The 21,589-nt window shown below is 42.4% G+C and overlaps 1 protein-coding gene across 2 annotated transcripts in view; it reads right to left on the bottom strand.

The window, feature by feature from the left end:
* The window catches only part of LOC138246404 (E3 SUMO-protein ligase ZBED1-like), a 169,139-nt gene that overhangs the window by 50,250 nt on the left and 97,300 nt on the right, over positions 1-21,589 (bottom strand). For both annotated transcript variants that reach the window (XM_069200991.1, XM_069200992.1), the window contains one exon: positions 126-283. In XM_069200991.1, coding sequence (XP_069057092.1) covers positions 126-283 — 158 coding nt within the window. The remainder of the gene's footprint in view (positions 1-125; positions 284-21,589) is intronic.

Raw genomic sequence — 21,589 nt, 5'->3', positions numbered from 1 at the left:
CAGGGATTTTAAATCTGCATGAAAACAGCTCCAGATTTCAATAGGCAGTTCTGGCATATGTCAGATAGATGTAGACTTTGGAAGTGTTTGACTGCTTGTTTTAACACTTGAAATTCTATTCTTACCTAATTTCAGACCCAGGGTCCTGGCATACTCTTCTCCAATCCACACAAGTAGTTCAGCACCTGAGGGAATCACCTGGCATGCACGGTAGTAAATTTTCCCACGGTATTGGAAGACGGTCAGATTGTGTTCCTCTTCTGTTGATGCACATGCTACATACCTTCAGATAAAAACATGTTAAAGGAAGGCATTATAACTCACTTAAAGCCAAAACAGCAGAAAAGATATGAAAAGAAAACATATGAGGAGCAATCATGAAAGCACGTAAAATGTGGCTGAGCAACTGTAATTTTTAAAAATAGACAGAAATTAAAGTTGTGAAGCAAGAAAAACAAATGATAAGCAAGCAACACAAGGAGCCACTAAGGAATAAAAGGTTGATTACCCATTACTGTAGTCCGTCAACATTAGTATCTTTCATAGGTTCACATGACTTTAAAATATTGCCCAGTCTCAGAACAGGAATCCTTAATACGATAAAACAGCTGCAAATACTGTGTAAACCTAAGAGCCCATATACCTCTTTACTCGGAGGATTCAGCCTCTTTATTCTTAAGCAATACACCATGGTTTGGGATATAACGTCCAAACAAGGCTGTGTTTGATACCCTTGCGCCTGGGGGGTTGGTGGGAGGCAGAGAATGTGAAGAGAAAGCTCACTTAGCAGCACACACAGATGAGGCTATAAGAAGTCTGGGATGTGAAAAGGTGTCAACAATTCATGGCTGATGGGACAGCCAACCTAAAGCTGGCCACTGGGCTTGGCCCGGATCACTGCAATGCCCACAAGTCAGACTTATCTGGAGCTCTGCCCCAACAGGGATAGTAGGTGGGATGCCATGGTTGAATGAGGCAGGAAACCAAACATTTCCCCTGAATTCATCATTTAGCAACCTCCATACATGTGAAGAAATACTGGGTATGTTTTATGGCCTTGTCTACAGTATGCAGCTGCGAGGGCCAGGTATATCCATATACCAAAGCTGTTGGCTGACTGGACGTCTAACGGTAGAAGAATTTATGTACTGGAAGCCAAACACTGGACCTGATTTAGATATTGGCGGAGGAGTTACTCTGTCACAACAGTGACAGATATCCCGTCAGCCGAAATCTAAATCCCATTATATCATATGGGATTTATATGTCAGTGGACAGGATATCTGTCACCATTGTGACCGAGTAACTCCTCTGCCAACATCTAAATCAGGACCATAGCTACAAGAAATGCAAACTTTGTCAACGTGTGAGTGGGGATATGGAACCTGGCCTGGATGGCCAGTAGGCAAAGATAGTCTTCCTGTGTACAACAAAAGTCTACGTTGGATGGTGCCCTAGCTTAAACACTGTGGGGATCAATAACAAGTTCTTTTAGTGCTACCTATAATTTTACTACATTAATTCAGTTTAAAACTCATTACACAATGATAAACTACGATTAGCAAAATTTAGGCATGCAAGCCGAAGCCTGGAGGAGTCCTTGGCATAGAAGGTGTTATTGCATGCCTCAAGATATTTTAGGAACTGAAAAACACGAACAGGACTATGATGCTTTGGAGCACCCATTCAGAGAAGTGGTTCTTAACCGTGTGACTTCTGTGACTTTTTAACGTAAAAAGTTTTTAAAGTTTAAAAAGTAACTTCGGTGGATCCCCAGTAAATCTATTTCTGGAACCCGGGAGCCCCCAATGAATCAGAATTGAATTCGGGAACCCCAGTCTGAGAAATTTCGATCATTTTAACTGTAAACTTATACAAACAATTACAGAAACAAGTGTTGGTCAAACAATTACACAAATTATGAAATAATTTACGTAATTCACAAACAAATACTAAAAATATGTAATTCACAAACAAATATTTTTTTAAAAACATTTTAATTTTAATGTGAAACTTGGAGTTATTCTAAATTCAATTGAGGACACCTTTCATTTATACTATATTGAATCAGAGGATAACAACTTAAATCTTTTCCTCCACTTTCAAATTCCTGCACATCTACAGACCTTTTTAAGATTTTCATTTTTACTTTATTTCTATACACTTGTAGGAAGCTGGCCTGGTGTGTGGTGAGTACCTAAGGAACTTGCACATTATACCAGGTCAAGGTATCCCCTTCTTAGTTAAGTGTAGGCAGTGTCTAGAAGCCAGACTCTCTAGAGGTAGCTGTGGATGAGCAGCCCAGGCTTATCTAGGAGACATGCACAGCTAATGCAAAATTACTGTAGTCACCCAGCACTTACACACATGAAAGAAAACAGTTGTACACAAATAAAGGTACTTTTTTTTGGAACACAATACCACAAAATACTAGAAGGGCAACCCTCCAATAGGAGGTAATACACTAATTATATACACTAGTAAACAGTAATAGGCATAGAAAAGGTTAGAAAACAGTGCAAATGTAGATAACCAATAGTGACCCTAGAGGGAGCCCAAACCATATACTAAGAAAATGGAATGCAAACACAGGACTCCCACCTAATTAAGTGGAATGTGTAAAGGGGAGCTGGGAGTACTAGAAAACCACAGAGGTAAGTAACACAGTACGCCCCCCTGGTGACCAGGAAAGCAGGAGTAAATCACTGGAGTTTCCCCAAACCACCCAAAAGGAAGGAAAAGAAGACACCCAGACACAACTACAAGAAACCAGCGGTGGATTCCTGGAGAAGAAGACCTGTGGAGAGAGGGGACCAAGTCCAAAAGTCACAGTGGAGTCCAGGAGGAGTAGAAGCTACTACCCACCCAGCTGTGTTTGCAGGAGTTGGTCGACGGTGGGGAAGAACAGGTCAGCACTGCAGCCCTGGAGCCGGAGAAGAGTTCCTGATGGATGCAGAAGATGTCCCACGCTGGAGTGAAGATTGCAGACGGGTATCAGTGCAGGAATTCCACCAACAAGACTTGGCAAAGGCAAATTTGCAGTTAGTGGAAAAGTGGTGCTGCCGGGGACCAGCAAGGCCCAGGAGGACTCATCCCAGGAGGGGTAGTCAAAGGGGGCCCTCAGCGACAGAGAGAGCCCACAGGAGCATAGGCAGCACCCACAGGACGGAGTCGCAGAAGGAGCCCACGCAGCACTACAGAAAGGGATTCCATGCAGCAGGAGAACCATGCAGATGGCTGTGCATCACAGAAGGAGTGTGGGGAACTGGTGCTACACAGCACCTGAAGATCCTTTGGAGGAGATACAAACAAGCCTTGGCAGCTGCAAGAGACGCGGTGCCCGGGGGTACTGTCCTGCGTGGACAGCTGGCAGAGAAGACCAAGAGGACTAATCTGAACCACCACCGTGATGCAGGATCTACGCAGCTCAAGTTGAGGAGATCCACGCAGCCGGTCGTCGTTGCAGCAGGTGCCTGCGGATGCAGGGGAGTGACTCCTTCACTCCAAGGGAGATTCCTTCTTCTTGTTCAGGCTGAAGAGTTGGCTGAAGAGAGACGGGGAAATGTTGCAAAGCTGGCAGGAGCCGAGAAAAAAACTGTTGCGGAGGAGCCTTCTTCGTGGATTGCAGCGTTGTCGGTTCCTGGAGTGTCTAGTTGCAGTTCCAGTGGCCAGAAGTCGAAGTGGAGGTTGCAGAGGAATCCTGCTGGAGTCTTGTAAACCGAATCTGAGGATCCACCCAAGAGAGAGACCCTAAATAGCCCTGAATAGGGGACTGGTCACCCAGCCAGGTAAGCACCTATCAGGAGGGGGCTCTAATGTCAACTGCCTGGCCAGTGTCTCCCAGAGTTCCCTGCCAACCTTGGAAACAAGATGGCAGAACCCAGGGACCCTCTGGAGGAGCTCTGAGCATCACTCCTGGGGTGGTGATGAACAGAGGAGTGGTCACTCCCCTTTCCATTGTTCAGTTTCGTGCCAGAGCAGGGATTGGGGGTCCCTGAACCGGTGAGGACTTGTTTATGCACAGAGGCCATCAAATGTGCTCTTCAAAGCACACAAGTGGCTTGGGGAGGCTACTCCTTCCCAAGCCAGTCACACTAATTTCTAAAGGGAGAGGGTGTAACCTCCCTCTCCCAAAGGAAATCCTTTGTTCTGCCTTCCTGGGCTTGATCAGATCAAGCAGCAAGAGGGCAGAAACCTGTCTGCGGGGTGGCAGCAGCTTGGGCTGCCCTGAAAACTCTATAAGACTGATGTTAGCAATACTGTGGTCCTCTAAGAAGCCCCCAGAGTGCATGGAAACATACTTCCAAAACTTGCAACAGTATTCGGGTATGATTCTGACATGTTTGATACCAAACATGCCTAGGTTCAGAGTTACCATTATGTGGCTGGACATAGGTAATGACCTATGTCCAGTATACGCATACAATGGCGTCCCCGCACTCACGAAGTGCAGGAAAATGAAACGCGAATTCATGGGGGCACCTCTGCTAGTGCAGCGGTGCCCTCACACACAGGTACTTGCACCCTGCCCTCTGGACTAAGAGGACCTGCTATAGGGGTGACTAACAGTGACCTGGTAGTGAAAGGGTGCATGTGCCCTTTCACACAGGCTGCAATGGCAGGCCTGCAGAACACTTTGCATGGGCTCCCTATGGGTGGCATAATACATGTTGCACTCCCATAGGGATTCCCTGGTACCCCAATGCCCTGGGTACCTATGTACCATATCCTAGGGACTTACATGGGGGTACAAGTATGCCAAATGTGGGGTGAAAAATGTTACAGCAACCAAGTTTAAAAGGAGAGAGCATAATCACTGGGGTCCTGGTTAGCAGGATCCCAGTGAACACAGTCAAACACACTGACAAACAGAAAAAAAGTGGGGGTAGCCAAGCTAGAAAGAGGCTACTTCCCTACAACACTCTATAGAGCTGTTCATATTATTTTTTTCTAAGCAGTTACAGACCCCTGAGAAGATGTTGCGAACATCCACGGGTGCCCAACAGGTTAAGAACTTCTAATTTAGAAGTTGAATTCTATTGGAAAATGTGCTATTTTTTTTTTTTTTTTTTTACACACACATTTCTGAGATACTGAAAACTAAGAATGAACTACCAACTATCAGGGAAAGAATAATTATGTTACATTGTATATTGGGTAGGAGCCCAAAGTTGTGCCTATCACATAGCCCTTTCATTATTAAATGATGATATGAAGTTACTGGCCACAATCAGACTGGTTGTTGCAGTCTCCACTGCAGTACACGGAGGGCCTCATTTTGAGTTTGGCGGATGGGAAAGCCCGTCTGCCAAACTCCCTACAGGGTGGCCACCGCCATAGTGGCAACCACCCTACCGGACCGACTAGGTGTTTCCCACTAGGTTGACGGGTGGAATCGAAGTTTCCGCCCATCAGCCTAGTGGGAAACAGGCAGCAGCATTGTCTACAGCTCAAAATCTAGTCGGCTGCAATGCTGTCACCTGCAGGGTGCACCAGCATCCTCGCTATGTTCACTGTCTGCACAGCTGGGCTGGGGGACTCCTGAATGGCCCATGCTGCCCTGGTGGATTACGACATCCACCCAACGTCAACCCGTCTGGATCACCGATCCCAGCACAGACGGCGGAACACTTGTGGTCTGACCACCAGGGTCTTAATGTGGCAGTCGGACTGCCACAACAGCGGCGGTCTTGACTGCCACAGTGAGGCTGGCGATCTTAAGACCACCAGCCTCAAAATGCGGCCCTCAGTCTACTTTTTGTGTTGGACAGGCACATCACTCAGAGTGTTGGGGTATTAAGCAGGGTGAGCAGCTCAGTCACTTAGTATAATATACTGACAATGCACTGTTCACAGACACCTGCCCTCCTACCTCTCTTTCTGAGATAATATGAACTATTGAGGACTTCTTTCTCACCGTGGAATTTCTAAAATCCTGATAATGGCAAGGGTGTAAATGCCATTTTGGGTGCAACCTGCTGTCTGCACCCAAGGCATGATTATTATGTGTGCAAATTGCAGGTGTTACTTGTGTTTTTTGCAGCAGCAGGTGAGACCAGATGAGACTGATGACATGTACTTTATTTTGCGAATGGGTGTTCTGGTCTTGCTTCATATGACTTCAACTAATAATATTGCTTTAGTATTACATAAGCCAGAAATACATTTAAAACAAATCATGCTATTAAGTTTTATCTTACTTCTTATTAACTGTAGGATTGTTTTGCTTAGTACCGTATGGATTTCTATGAAGAAAGCGCTGCTGTCTGAGCCAAGCTATTGAGTGTACAGCAGGGCTTTCTCTCCAACTGCTATTACCTTGTATAAGAAATGTCACAGATCACACCAAAGATGTAGCCTCTCTCCTCATAAATTGACAATCCATTGTCTTAGGTCCATCATTTTTACCTTGCCTAACACCTTCCACTTGCTACACCAGGGTTAGGGACATACCATTGCCTCAATAAGGTTACCTCTTTTTTTACCTTTACATTGTTCACCATTCGTCAAACCTTAAAAGGAAGAACACGTCATATACAGCATGTTTAGCATTTTTTAATTTAGATTAAATGCAAATAATGACATTAATTTGATAAAATATCATTAAAATAAATAGACACATTTCCACTGGGTCATCATGTCTATTAAATTAAAGAACTAGACTGCAGTCATTACATATGATATTTTTGTGGATTTAATCAACAGTTTCACTAAGTTGAGGAACTGAGTAGGGTTAGCTTTATTTTTCCTAGGTGTATGCGTATTGAATGTCCGCAGTGACATCATTAGCTAGCATGCCAATTATTATTCCGCAGTGGCTTACATTTTTGTTATCTGTTGTATAGACTTTTAACTAGGTCAAGCTAGCGACCACCGTTTGGGCTTCTGATGGCCACCACTTATTATGGTATACTTTTTTTATGGCACATTTTGTATGAGATTAATAAAGATCCAATTGACAGGATACAATGGGTGTCCATCAATGTGCAATATTGTAATTGTAATCGTATTTATATAGCGCTTACTACCCCTGACGAGGCGTCGAAGCGCTTTTCGATGAGTAGCACGCTACTCCGGTACCCAACAAGAATTAGTGATGGATTAGTATAATTTAAATAAGGAGTACAGTGTTAGTATTATTATGAGTTAATTTGAGTTGCGGATATGAGAGTTTGTTAGTTAGATTGACTGGAGTAATGGAGGGGTGGAGGAGGAAAGAAATCCAGAAGTGTTAATTGGGAGTATATCCTTCATTTACTCAACCTAAAGGCTTGGGATGAATAAAGGGGGCGGAGGGGGAAGAGTATGTGGAAGGGTTAGGGAGAGCATAGTAGTAGGGTGAGAAGAATGCAGGAGAATTTAGTAGGGTTGTGTGGGAGGTCACAGAGGTAGAGTGAGGTTTGGTGAGTTAGATGTGGAGGTGGAGGGAAGAGCTTAGGCAGAGATATTTAGGAGATGAAAGTGGTCAAAGGGATTTGGGATGAGTCCGAGTGAGAATGGAGGATAGTTTGATAGAGACATGACATAAGAGTGATGAGTAGATAAGTGTGATAAAAAGAGAGCAGAAATTCATAGATATCTAGTATAACAACCCATGCAATGATCCACAAACATGCCAGGCACAGAAACAACATATACATACATATATATATATATATATATATATATATATATATATACACACACACACATGAATAGACACACATATGCACATACAATACATAATTAGAATCATGGGTAAAAAATACTTAGTCAGACAGGTTTAAAAGAGTGTGTGTGTATTTTATTGTTATTGGTTTAGTTTCTGTAAAATGAGCATCGTGGCCTACCCAACCGGAGTATTTTCTACGAGTATGTCAGTAAGCGTTACCTAGCATGTTTTATATGCCCCGTTTATATTGTACACTAAGGGTACGTGATGGGCCACGGGGTAAGCGTCTCCAGCAACCTTGTGTGCCTTTGGCAATGTGATTGTTCCTAGTGCGTCTTTGTGGAGATGTCCTTGTGCTTCTGCGCATCAACAACGCACCACCGGAATCGGCGGTAAACGCAGTGGGGTCGTTTTGGAAAGCTGTCCATCATCGTGGTAAAAAGGCGGGAATTCCTTTACCTACTTCGAGGGTGGACGGGGCGTGGCTCAGCGGGCGGAGCTTACAGGTGCTTTATAAAGGGAGAACCTTCTACTCTGTGTCTCCAGCAGAGGAAGATAGAACCCGCGCGTCACAGTCAGATACAGATTACGCTCCAGTACCTCATCAGTTCACCTCCAGGAAGGATTCTAGATCTTTTCTGCTATGGGATCTCTGAGCGCACAGCCTTGCTTTATCTTTGCCAAGCCCAAGAGTTAGGGTGGCTTGTCCTTTCCAGAAGCTGAGCTTCAACTGCGGCACCTGCTACGATTATATTGTACACTAGGGGTTCGTGATGGGCCACGGGGTAAACGTCTCCAGCAACCTTGTGTGCCTTTGGCAATGTTATTGTTACTAGTACGTCTTTGTGGAGATGTCCTTGTGCTTCTGCGCATCAACAACGCACCACGTGAATCGGCGGTAAACGCATCATCCTGGTAAAAGGCGGGAGCGCACAGCCTTGCTTTATCTTTGCCAAGTCCGAGAGTTAGGGTGGCTTGTCCTTTCCAGAAGCTGAGCTTCAACTGCGGCACCTGCTACGATTATATTTGTAAGTGCTTCCTTTGAGGTTTAGTTTCTGTAAAATGAGCATCGTGGCCTACCCAACCGGAGTATTTTCTACGAGTATGTCAGTAAGCATAACCTAGCATGTTTTATACGCCCCGTTTATATTGTGCACTAAGGGTACGTGATGGGCCACGGGGTAAACGTCTCCAGCAACCTTGTGTGCCTTTGGCAATGCCATTGTTACTAGTGCGTCTTTGTGGAGATGCCCTCTTGATCCTGCGCATCAAGAACGCACCACCTGAATCGGCGGTAAACGCAGTGGGGGCCCTTTGGAAAGCTGCCATCACCCTGACAAGGCGGGAAGACCTTTGCTACTACGAGGGTGGGCGGGGCTTTACCCAGCGGGTGGAGTTTACAGATGATTTATAAAGGGAGAACCCTGCACTCTGCTGTCTCTAGGAGAGGAAGATAGAACCCACTCGTCACAGTCAGATTACGCGCCTGTGCATCATCAATTCACCTCCACGAAGGATTCAAGTTGTTTTTCTGGTATGGAATCTCCGAGCGCACACTTCTGTTTTGCCTTTGCCAAGCCCAAGAGTTAGGGTGGCTTGTCCTTTCCAGAAACGGAGCTTCAACTGTGACACCGGCGACGTTTATATTTGTAAGTGCTTCCTGTTTCGGTCTAGTTTTTGTAAAATGAGCATCATGGCATCCCCAACTGGAGTATTTTCTACCAGTAAGTCATTATGGGTTACCTAGCATGTTTAAACGCCCCTTTTGTATTGTACAGTTAGGCTACGTGATGGACCACGGGGTAAACGTCTCCTGCAACCTTGTGTGCCTTTGGCAATGCGATTGTTACTCGTGCGTCTTTATGGAGATTCCCTCGTGCTCCTGCGCATCAAAAGCGCACAAACGTGTTTTGCCTTTGCCAAACCCAAGAGCTAGGGTGGCTTTCCAGAAGCGGAGCTTCAACTAGGGCACCTGCGACTTTATATTTGTAAATGCTTCCTGTTTAGGTCTAGTTTCTTTAAAATGAGCATCATGGCCTACACAACCGGAGTATTTTCTACCAATAAGTCAGTAAGCGTCACCTAGCATGTTTTAAACGCCCTTTTTGTATTGTACACTAAGGCTACGTGATGGACCACGGGGTAAGCGTCTCCAGCAACCTTGTGTGCCTTTGGCAATGCGGTTGTTACTCGTGCGTCTTTATGGAGATGCCCTTGTGCTCCTGCGCATCAAGAGAGCACAAACGTGTTTTGCCTTTGCCAAACCCAAGAGTTAGGGTGGTTTGTCCTTTCCAGAAGTGGAGCTTCAACTAGGGCACCTGTGACGTTTATATTTGTAAGTGCTTCCTGTTTAGGTCTAGTTTCTGTAAAATGAGCATCATGGCCTACACAACCGGAGTATTTTCTTCCAGTAAGTCATTAAGGGTTACCTAGCATGTTTAAACGCCCCTTTGGCATTGCGATTGTTACTCGTGCGTATTTGTGGAGATGCCCTCGTGCTCCTGCGCATCAAGAACGCACCACCTGAATCGGCGGTAAACGCAGTGGGGGCCCTTTGGAAAGCTGCCCATCACCCTGACAAGGCGGGAAGACCTTTGCTACTACGAGGGTGGGCGGGGCTTTACCCAGCGGGCGGAGTTTACAGATGATTTATAAAGGGAGAACCCTGCACTCTACTGTCGCTAGGAGAGGAAGATAGAACCCACTCGTCACAGTCAGATTACGCGCCAGCGCATCATCAATTCACCTCCACGAAGGATTCAAGTTATTTTTCTGGTATGGAATCTCCGAGCGCACACTTCTGTTTTGCCTTTACCAAGCCCAAGAGTTAGGGTGGTTTGTCCTTTCCAGAAGCGTAGCTTCAACTGGGACACCTGCGACGTTTATATTTGCGAGTGAGATAAGGGTTGTTTCGAGATCACAGCATGTTTGAAACAACAATTGGGACTATGATTCATAATATGGACTGCTAACCAGGCAAAGATGACTAACGTAATTTGGACGTATTTTATGGCATAGTTTTACCGGATAAATGAAGACACAATTGTCCGGGTATTGATTTGCAATAGGTCACTGAAATTAGGGTCACTGATAGATCACATAATGACTGATATGTATATTTAGGAGTTTGATAGTCAGGCTAAGATGGCGATCACATCTCAGGTTTTTAACACCACAGCCCCCCTCTTTTTTTCTTGGTACCATTTTGTCTTATACATAGGAATATAAATGGCGAGGTTTATTGGGTACTCTTTAATGTACAATATGTTGGTGAGATCAGGGTTAATATAAGATCAGATAATGATCAACATGTTAATTTGGATTTTGATCACTTTGATTGGGTTTGGACTTGTATTGTTAATATTAGTCTATTTTGAACTAAGATGGTGGCCCATTCTATGGCATTTTTTGCCCATCGAACTCCACGTTTTTAGAGATATTCAAAGTTATTTATAGGAAGGAAAACAGAGCTGACACCTTGTAGGACACTAACATTGACACGAGTGTGCTGGCATGGACCCTGGTACACTACTACTTCGTAAACGATTATGGTAAAGAATGTCTGCTGTTTAGTGTTGTATGTTGTTAGCAAAATCGCGGGGAGATTAGCACGTCCTACGGTTGCATTGTTAAAAGCTAAATGGGTACTGTCTCTTTCAACTCTCATCACAGGTCCGTGTAAGATGACGTACATGAACACAGCTTGTTGCCTTTGCATACTTTATACATCACTACATATATGGCTTCAATTTTTTTCGACTAATTATTCTGGATGTTACTGGATAGGACAATGTGATATTGAATTATAGATGAATCGCAACTGCCCTTTTACTATTTACATGGAGAAAATTACGGGGTCAATATTTTTTCTGGTTGTGACCTACTTGGCCCAATCTAATTAAATAGTGGGCATTTATAAAGGATTTTACGTGATTGTGATATGTTTTGTTTTTAAATAAGCTGTTGGTTTTGATGAGATGGAGTTGGGTTATTGGTAACATAACCATGGCGGTTCTTGATCCCTGTTTTGGTGTTGAAACCCGCTTCTACCACTGTGATTGAATACTGAGGATAGCATTGGCGTATTGTGAATTCTTAATAAATTAGTGTTTGGATAAACCTAATCTGCTAAAACTAATCTACAGGATTTATGGCATGTGTATTTTTCATCCACATTGACTTTAGGTGCAAATGTTTATAAATTATTAATTTGATGTGTCAATTTTGGTTTGATTAGGGAGTTTAATGCAAATACTAAACTTAGTGTTTGTTTCATTACTGTTCCCTGTTTATCCTTTTACTTTATTTAAATTGCTGTTGGTTAGTTTCAGGATGTTATCACATGGTATGCTTTAACAGATGGTTATCCTTATGATATGATTAGTCTCTTCTATAATTATACAATATAATGATGTAACTTTATTGGTTAGCATGTTGTATGATGAGTTAAACATTGTCACTAATTGTTTATGGTTCAAAAATGTAATACAGTGTTTTTGTATGTATGTATATATGTATATTTATACGCATTGTTACTTACAACCCTGAAGATGTTCATCTGAACGAAACACAGTGGCTGTATTGTTTTTATATTTGTAATTTAATTAAAAAGATTTTTGCGCTATATCAAGATGATCTTTCTTTTCTACACTAGACCTAAAAGATTTAATACATGTGGGCCTTTGAACTGAGTATGCCCTTATGGATATAGATTTTTTTTCTGTCTGGGCAGTAGTATTATGAGCAGCTGGTACTGTTCAGAGCGGCACCAATATATATGGAAGGGACAGATTTTGACGGGCTGTTTTCTTTGGCCTACCTGTTTTTGTAAATTGATTACCTCTGGTTAGGTTAGTGTTCGTAATATGCGAAGGGTAAGTGTAGCAATGTTTATAATATTTTCAAATTAAACAAAACAAGCATTGGCAAAGCCCAAAGCTCTGGCTTTAATGTGATAATGAACTGCCCAGCATTTCTGTTTGTCTGTCTTGCATGCCTCTGTTTTCATACATCAACCCAAACTTAATGGCTTTACCAAAGGTTGCTACCAATGGACAGGTGTGTCCCTTCACAGACTGTTTCAAGGCAAAATGAAATTCATGTGCTGCTTAGCACAAATCAAACAAGTGCGCCCCACATTTTGCGTGCCTAGCTTTTTAGTTCTTAACCATACTTGCACATATGTTTGCACCACACCTACTTTTGTACCTTCCACTTTATTGGTAGTTATCTTTCCCACTTTGCTCACACAGCGCCAAAACGCATCTGGGCATTTGAGTGCCTTACAAGTGTTCATCATCATCAACAGGAGGACCATAAAAAAAAAATTCTGATATTCTCTAATTTTTTAAATATACAAGAAATTACTACTAAATCATATCACTTGCTACAACTATGCAGATGAGACACAGATAATACTCAAGCTGGAAAACCCTAAGGACATAAGAACAACAAAACTTAACATCTGGCTCAAATTCATAGATCAATAGATGGCTGGAATCACCTCAAGCTGAATACTTCAAAAACTGTCATATGATCTGCCTCTCCATCAAAAGGCCACAGATTTAGAAAAAGATGAAAGACAAAAAAAATAATTGTGTTGACCGGAAGGCACATCATGGACCTTTCAAGCATCACAGGCCTTGCAAGACTGAAAACACAACAATCTTGAAGAAAAAATCCTACCACACACATGCCTCCTAAAAGGCAAGCACAGCTTTTTCACCTCAGCGGCGAGGGAAAAAGTGTCTAAGGTCAAAAGTATTCTGACCTCGTACAACAACATGGTGCTTACTACGGTAGATTTATTAGCAAGTTTGCAATTATTTAAAACTCAACTGAGAGAAGAAATAAAATCAGACTTGACGAAAGGTCTATCTGATTTCAACACTGAATTAAGTGCCAGAATGAGTTGTCTGAGAAAGAAATATTGGCTGAGGAGGCACAGGAAACCTTGACAAAGATGGAGACAAAGGAAGCTACAGATATATCCTTAAAAACGAAAATGGAAAGGTTGCAATCGCAGAGTAAAGCCCTCTTGCTCAAATTCTAGGGCATAGAAAATACAGACCATATGAATAACATGCAAAGAACAGGCCTAGAGGGAGCAGGGGTAACCAACCTTGAAACCTACCAAGAAGGGAGGTAACCGAATGTCTAAGATAGGAAAAAACCTAAATACACTCAACGGGTGTGACCTCCTAGAAAAGTCGGAGCACTGAGGGGACTGAGAGATACTGTTTTGATATTCCACAGCTTTAAATAAAAGAATACTATTGTGCAGACTATCCAGAGTTTCAAGATAGTGCCCTGCATTGCTGATCAAGTGACAACAGTTCAGTCCTTCCATCCATTTCTATTTATTTACTAAACAAAAGTTCAACAAAAAAAAGGCATCTTGGAGCTAGGAACAAGGTAAAAAGATTAAAGTCACAGGAAAAGATGAGTTTTTAAATCTTTCTTAACTTTAGGTAAGATGAAATATATTTGCCATGAAGAGGGAGGTTATTCCAGAATTGTGGACGTAAATAAGATAAGGCTTAGTACTTGCATGTTTTGACTGTTTATACCTTTGACCGGCGAACTGCATAGGAGTATTAGATCGAAGCTGTCTTGCAGGAGGATAAGGAGCAGCCCCAAGGATCTCAACACAATGACTATTTTGTTTTGTAGGACAACCTGTGCGAAAGGCATAGAGTCTTAAATTAAATGTGCTGTTTCGCTGGCAGCCAGCATAGGTTTTTTTTAGCTTTGCTCACAGAGTCAAATTTCTTTAACTTAGAGACTAATAGCAACGTTTTGATCTCTTTGCAATTTATTATTAGGATAATCCAGAGTCCTAATTAAAGAAGGTTACAGTAGTAAATATTATACACAGTGCAAGTTGTGGCCAGCTTATTCCATACCCCTACAGTGAGAGGAATTCAAGTTGCCAGGTGTCAAGGAAGTTGGAATCTTCCAGTCAACTAGCCAGTTGTTAAGCTGCTACTTTATCTGTGAGTTTCCCCAATGTAAGGAGCAGGGTAATAGGCATGTAGTTTTCCACCACTTCTCTACCAGTGTTCAGCGTTCTCTATGGCCTTGCCAAGTAACTAGGTTATGAATAGTTCACTATACTTGTAATTGCTGGAGTGTTAACCTTAAATTAAGAACATAAGAAGCATATGAGACAAATATGATCAGGATATCCTAGTTTAATGATTTTAAAAGTTAATGCAATTTATTCTGGGTTAACAGCGTCAATCTTGCCCCATTTTACCACTGACTGAGTCAACCAAAAAAGCACGAAAACCAACCAAAAGAGGACTTTGCATTTTTTATTTCCAGATAGATGTTCTGAAGTTTGGAAACAAAGTACAAGCCTGTTCATCACAAACATTTTTTGAAGAAGGTGAATGAAGTGACAGACATTGTTGGTCCAAAAGGAAATTAACATTTTGAATAGTTGTCTGGTTAGTTTGTGGCCCCTGTAATCTGCTTTTAAATCCAAGTGTATTTGACTTTAAATATTTGTTTTGATTTTCAATTAGGTTTTTATAAGTGGACCCATCTTCCATGGAGTAGTTTGCTCTCCACTGGCCTTCCAGAGGTCTTACATTTGAATGGTGGCATTTTAAGATCTCAGAGAACCAGTTATTTTGAGTTTTGCTTGGTATCGATATAAAGATGTAGAAGATCAGGAAGGATCAAATACACTTCCGATTGCAAAATCCCTTTGCTATTATCTTTGAGTACTAGAACAAATCCCACCAGTACACAGAGATATACAAAGCTGCAAGGATCCGGACATCTACCTAGCTGGTCATCAAGCTACAAGTAGCACTTCAGAGGCTTCGAAGGTGAATGTGAACAGAACCCGAGTGCACATACAATTTCACAAAGCAAAGGCCCATGGATGCAGAGAGGAACGAGGACAAGCAAAGAACAGCAAAGCGCCGCTGAGGACATCACCAACAAGATCTGAAACTCATGAACTTGGGAACTGTGACAGTCTGAGAGGAACACTGATATGGTATAAGTAGTTTATAGTAGTAGGAAGGCGGGTTGGGAGCACACTGCCTCACATCCCAGTCGAGTTCGCCCCTTTGCATCCTGGTAAATGCAGTTCAAATTTAACGCTTACTTGAAAGTGTCTGTAGTTTTTCACTAAAGTTAGTGCAGTCATTGCTGTTCATCTCTATACACGTGTTTCAGGGTAACTGCCCTTCATCAGTAGAGAGTAGAAAGCATCAAAAAATATCTGGGGTTGCTGGAAATGCTGCCAAAATCGTCTCAGGTCTAGTACCACTCACAGGCTCACAGGTGCATCTCCAGAGCTCGTCAGCTCAGTGGCTCAAGGGAGCCTTTTAACAGGAAGGCGGGTTGGGAGCACACTGCCTCACATCCCAGTCGAGTTCGCCCCTTTGCATCCTGGTAAATGCAGTTCAAATTTAACGCTTACTTGAAAGTGTCCGTAGTTTTTCACTAAAGTTAGTGCAGTCATTGCTGTTCATCTCTATACACGTGTTTCAGGGTAATTGCCCTTCATCAGTAGAGAGTATAAAGCATCAAAAAATATCTGGGGTTGCTGGAAATGCTGCCAAAATCGTCTCAGGTCTAGTACTACTCACAGGCGCGTCTCCAGAGCTCGTCAGCTCAGTGGCTCAAGGGAGCCTTTTAACAGGAAGGCGGGTTGGGAGCACACGGACTGCACTAACTTTAGTGAAAAACTACGGACACTTTCAAGTAAGCGTTAAATTTGAACTGCATTTACCAGGATGCAAAGGGGCGAACTCGACTGGGATGTGAGGCAGTGTGCTCCCAACCCGCCTTCCTGTTAAAAGGCTCCCTTGAGCCACTGAGCTGACGAGCTCTGGAGACGAGCCTGTGAGTGGTACTAGACCGGAGACGATTTTGGCAGCATTTCCAGCAACCCCAGATATTTTTTGATGCTTTCTACTCTCTACTGATGAAGGGCAATTACTCTGAAACACGTGTATAGAGATGAACAGCAATGACTGCACTAACTTTAGTGAAAAACTACGGACACTTTCAAGTAAGCGTTAAATTTGAACTGCATTTACCAGGATGCAATGGGGCGAACTTGACTGGGATATGAGGCAGTGTGCTCCCAACCCGCCTTCCTGTTAAAAGGCTCCCTTGAGCCACTGAGCTGACGAGCTCTGGAGACGCACCTGTGAGCCTGTGAGTGGTACTAGACCCGAGACGATTTTGGCAGCATTTCCAGCAACCCCAGATATTTTTTGATGCTTTCTACTCTCTACTGATGAAGGGCAATTACCCTGAAACACGTGTATAGAGATGAACAGCAATGACTGCACTAACTTTAGTGAAAAACTACGGACACTTTCAAGTAAGCGTTAAATTTGAACTGCATTTACCAGGATGCAAAGGGGCGAACTCGACTGGGATGTGAGGCAGTGTGCTCCCAACCCGCCTTCCTGTTAAAAGGCTCCCTTGAGCCACTGAGCTGACGAGCTCTGGAGACGCACCTGTGAGCCTGTGAGTGGTACTAGACCCGAGACGATTTTGGCAGCATTTCCAGCAACCCCAGATATTTTTTGATGCTTTCTACTCTCTACTGATGAAGGGCAATTACCCTGAAACACGTGTATAGAGATGAACAGCAATGACTGCACTAACTTTAGTGAAAAATTACGGACTCTTTCAAGTAAGTGTTAAATTTGAACTGCATTTACCAGGATGCAAAGGGGCGAACTCGACTGGGATGTGAGGCAGTGTGCTCCCAACCCGCCTTCCTAGTATATAGTAGTATATACTAGTCTTAGACTATCTTGTACCAGGGGGCTGGCCCCTTGATGAAAGCTTTTATTAATGTCCATACCTTCACAGTACATAACTGAATACGAGAACTTACAGAAAGCTAGGTGGGCCCTGGTATCACAATTACATCCAACATAAGAGTGGACCACTTTAGATGGCTTAGAAGCAACTTTCGCTATCCTATGGAGCCTTTTATTAGAAATGATGTCAAACCCATACTCTATGATACATCACTACAGGAAGGTACAATACATTTTGTGTTTTTGTTATAGTAGCTACTGGGGAGGAAGGGGGACTACACACAATTCTGGAATTTAAGAAAAGATCAACTATATAATATGAATGTCTAACTTGATTAACCATAATGGCAATAGTAATTTTATAAAATACTAAAGACCTGAACCCAGCGTACAAAATAATCTAATTGTGACGCTCACCGTGGGACAACAGATATGTCATATTGGCACTGCAAGAAACAAACATTATGGGCCATGATAAAGGAGAGCTCAAACACATAAACCTCAATGGCTATTGTTCATCATCCACTACAAAACACAATACAGTTGGGATCTTTTTCACAGGTCACAGGACTTTATACCCTCAAAGGAGAAAAAAGATAGAGGATAGATATGATAACAGGTACAATTCAGATTCATCATCATCATCATCATCACACATAAGCTTTATTCGGTCAAATTTAGCCATCAAATCAATACAATCACAGCTAAAATAACAATAAATGCATAATAAATACAAGATTAAAGTAAGATTAAACAATCAATTAGTCATAAAAAAGAAAAAGAAAACATGTATGCTAAAAATCCTTAGCGTACTTCCCCAATAAGTTATCTAATGTCCTATATAATGATAAGGAACTCGCTCTCATCCGAAATGCATCAAACAATGGATCACGATCATCATAAAATGATTATATAAAATAAGTATATAAATAAATTTAAGAACTATAATTGCTTGAAGACAGATCATTTTGGCTGTTTAAGAGGCGTATATGTATGTGCCATGTGGCCGCAAAGAACTTGCTGACTGCACAGATTAAAAAACTTAGGGTATCTCTCATCATCAGTCTCAATGCATCTTTACAATGTCTCATACCCATATTCCTACAGGATGGGCGGATCCACTTTCACCAAGCTAGCCCATAAGCAGGACAAATAAACATGAAATGTACTAGAGTTTCCGAAGTATAATTGTCAATGCAGGTTGCCACATACTAGTAAAAGACCTCAAAGGTAAGCACCCATACCTGAAGCGGACATACAAGCTTTTGCTTAATAAATCGGGGATTAAATACAGGAATGGTTCAAAGTGAGGGTGCCACTTGAAGTCAAGAAATTGGGATGTCAGTCGACCGTGTGATGTACATATCAAGTACCTGTTCCTGAAGTAAGACCAATAAACTGATTTCAGATGATGTTTATGAGCCCTCCTTAGATTATAGGGTTGACTCCAAAAGTCCCTAAGTCCCAGAATGTGAACCCATCTCATAATATAATTCAGCCAAGGAATAGAGAGTGCATTAGGATTCTCTAAGATATCTTGTAGGGACTCTTTGTACACAGCTAATTCCATGGTAGTCCAGATTCGTACCCAGTAAAGTAGGGGTCTTAGGGCTATTACGTCAGAAATGCGGGAGAAACCAAGGTCCAAGAACATTGGGATCAATGGGGTATTACAAGGGCATGCCAAAGGGGGTCTTATAAAACTGTTTTCCCCCACAGATAATATGCGAACATTGGAAAATCCCCAAATCTCTGCAACATAAGACGCTGCACCCTGGACAATTCAGATTCACAATCTCACAACAGCAACAGTTTGTGCCCTAAACACACGGCAAAATGGATTTCTTATTCCCTTCTTTGCTAACTTAGCTGGATTCACTGAAGGTGACAAAATAGTAACAACGTAATTTCAAAATGGTTTGTGGTACAGAGAAGAGCAGATCAAAGTGTCATGTGCAAGCCTCTAATGCTTTCTGTAAAAAAAAAGTTATAATAAAGAGACAACGCCTCCACAACTCTAGTTACACAACGGTCAGAAAGGTTGTACATACTTCTCATAGGTGCACCAAACTCACTCCAGAATCTGTTACATTTTCATTAGTAACAGGCTTAACAGAGATATGCATGACGCTGCTATGCACTCAATGTTGTCTTTCCAGAATCTACCCAATAGATTTAACTATTCATTGGTTCGCTGGTACCCAATGGCCAGGAAGATAGCTAGCAAGCAAATATACAAAATGAGAAGAGGAATATTGCCAATGTAATGATCAGGAGGCAGTAGAGGCACTTATGTCATTGGAAACGTCTTTAAAGTGGTCGAAAGAAGGAAATACACCTGAGCTCTAAATAGTGTTCAAAGAATGAGAAGAAATGAAAGAAGGCAGACTGAAAAAGGGACTTAAAAATGCCTTTAAGGAACAATTTAATTGAGACCTTTTATGAAAGGTAACAGTTCTCAGGGGTAAATAAACTAATTTTAACATAAGTAAAGCCAAAATAACACAACTCTGGGGACAATGGATAAGAACAGGGGGGTTAAGATAGGACCTCAGCTGGAAAAATAACTAAGGCAAAAAGTGGAAACGGCAAGCACAGGAAAGCTATAGACTGGGAGGTAAAAAATATCCAACGAAAAAAGACAAGCTAGTAGACTTCAAAAATTTCTATTCCAAACTTTACACTGCTGAACAACACTCAGATGAGTTCCAGTTAGGTCGCCCTCGCTCCCTAAAGTACCTCCAGCTCGAATGGAGGATTTCGAGGCCCTGATTACACAAAGTGAAGTTATGGCCTCAATCAAATCATTTAAAGTGGGAAAAGCCCCAGGCCTTGATGACTTTACGATAAATAATCTGTAAATCATTTACCATTGAGTCTGCCCCAGATCTGGAGCTTCTCTTTTATGAAAAAGTACTGAAAGGGTCAATTTCAATCACCACTTGTGAAGCCTACATATCCATTATTCTGACAAATGAAAGCTGTAATTGAGAAAATTGAATAAGAAATATGTCCCACTGGTCATAATGGCACCAGTTGACTGGATAGATTGCACATTTCTTACACGAGTAATGCAAAATGTTGTCTTCAGGCCCAAGATTTTCATTAAGCTTTTGAGTCCCTGTGGCATGAATAGATAACATTAGCACACTGACTAAACATTACATGTGAAGCAGCAGAACACAAAAAGGATGGTCCATTTCTTCACTCTTCGTTCCCTTAGGCACCGAACAGCTGGCAGCAAAGTTCAGAGATGACTCAGAGGTTATTGGCATACGGTCGAGGGCAGGGTGAAAGGGCGGTTGGTGGGGAGTTTACCCCCAAACTGATGTTATTTGAGAGGTACTGCTAGCATCTTATGGAGACTCGCTTCATCAGTTGATAATGCACATTCAACAATTCAAACAAGATGCAGGCCTTGAGATAAACCAATCCAAGTCAGAGATCCTAGAACGACTTGACTACAGGAAGAAGCAGAAAGATGAAAACCTCGATTCCCCGGTAGATGGGCGATGTAAGATACAACGTATCTGGGAATAAGACTAACCCCAAAAATATCCGATCTGTACAGGGTCAATTATTGACTGGTTCTACGGACGCTAAAATAGGACCTGCACAAGCAGTCATTCTTTGTTTACTATCTTGGGATAAATCTTATCTAACTGAACAACCTGGTGAGAACACTATGCTCATTTCAGGCCCTGCCCATACATTATTACCCATATATATTTACCATCCTTAAAAATGATTTTACAATTTATATGAAGAAAAGGGAGGGAAAAGGTGGCATATAAAATTCTATGTAGGAGCAAAACAGAAGGCGGCCTAACGTTACCTGAATTCATTGCACACTACAGAGCAACACAATTAAGGTTACTAGCTAAATGGTACTGCAGAGAAACTGATAAAATCTGGCTGCACCATTGGTTTGACAAAGGGCCCCTCACTCCCTGAACTGCAGGGGGGGGGGAGGGGACCGAGGTTTTGAGAGATCCTGAGTAAGCCCCTCCATGTACTGCACAGGGAGCTCCCTCAAGTTTCGTAATGCGGCTGGACTGCACAATGATAGAGCACTAGTTGGGAGCACTATACGGCACTTAGGGCCACATTTAGAACTCTGCGGATGGGTTACTCC

The sequence above is a fragment of the Pleurodeles waltl genome, chromosome 7, assembly GCF_031143425.1.
Source record: "Pleurodeles waltl isolate 20211129_DDA chromosome 7, aPleWal1.hap1.20221129, whole genome shotgun sequence".
NCBI classification, from domain to species: domain Eukaryota; kingdom Metazoa; phylum Chordata; class Amphibia; order Caudata; family Salamandridae; genus Pleurodeles; species Pleurodeles waltl.
Note: the sequence above shows the minus strand (reverse complement) of the source record. Positions and strands in the feature narration are given on the sequence as shown.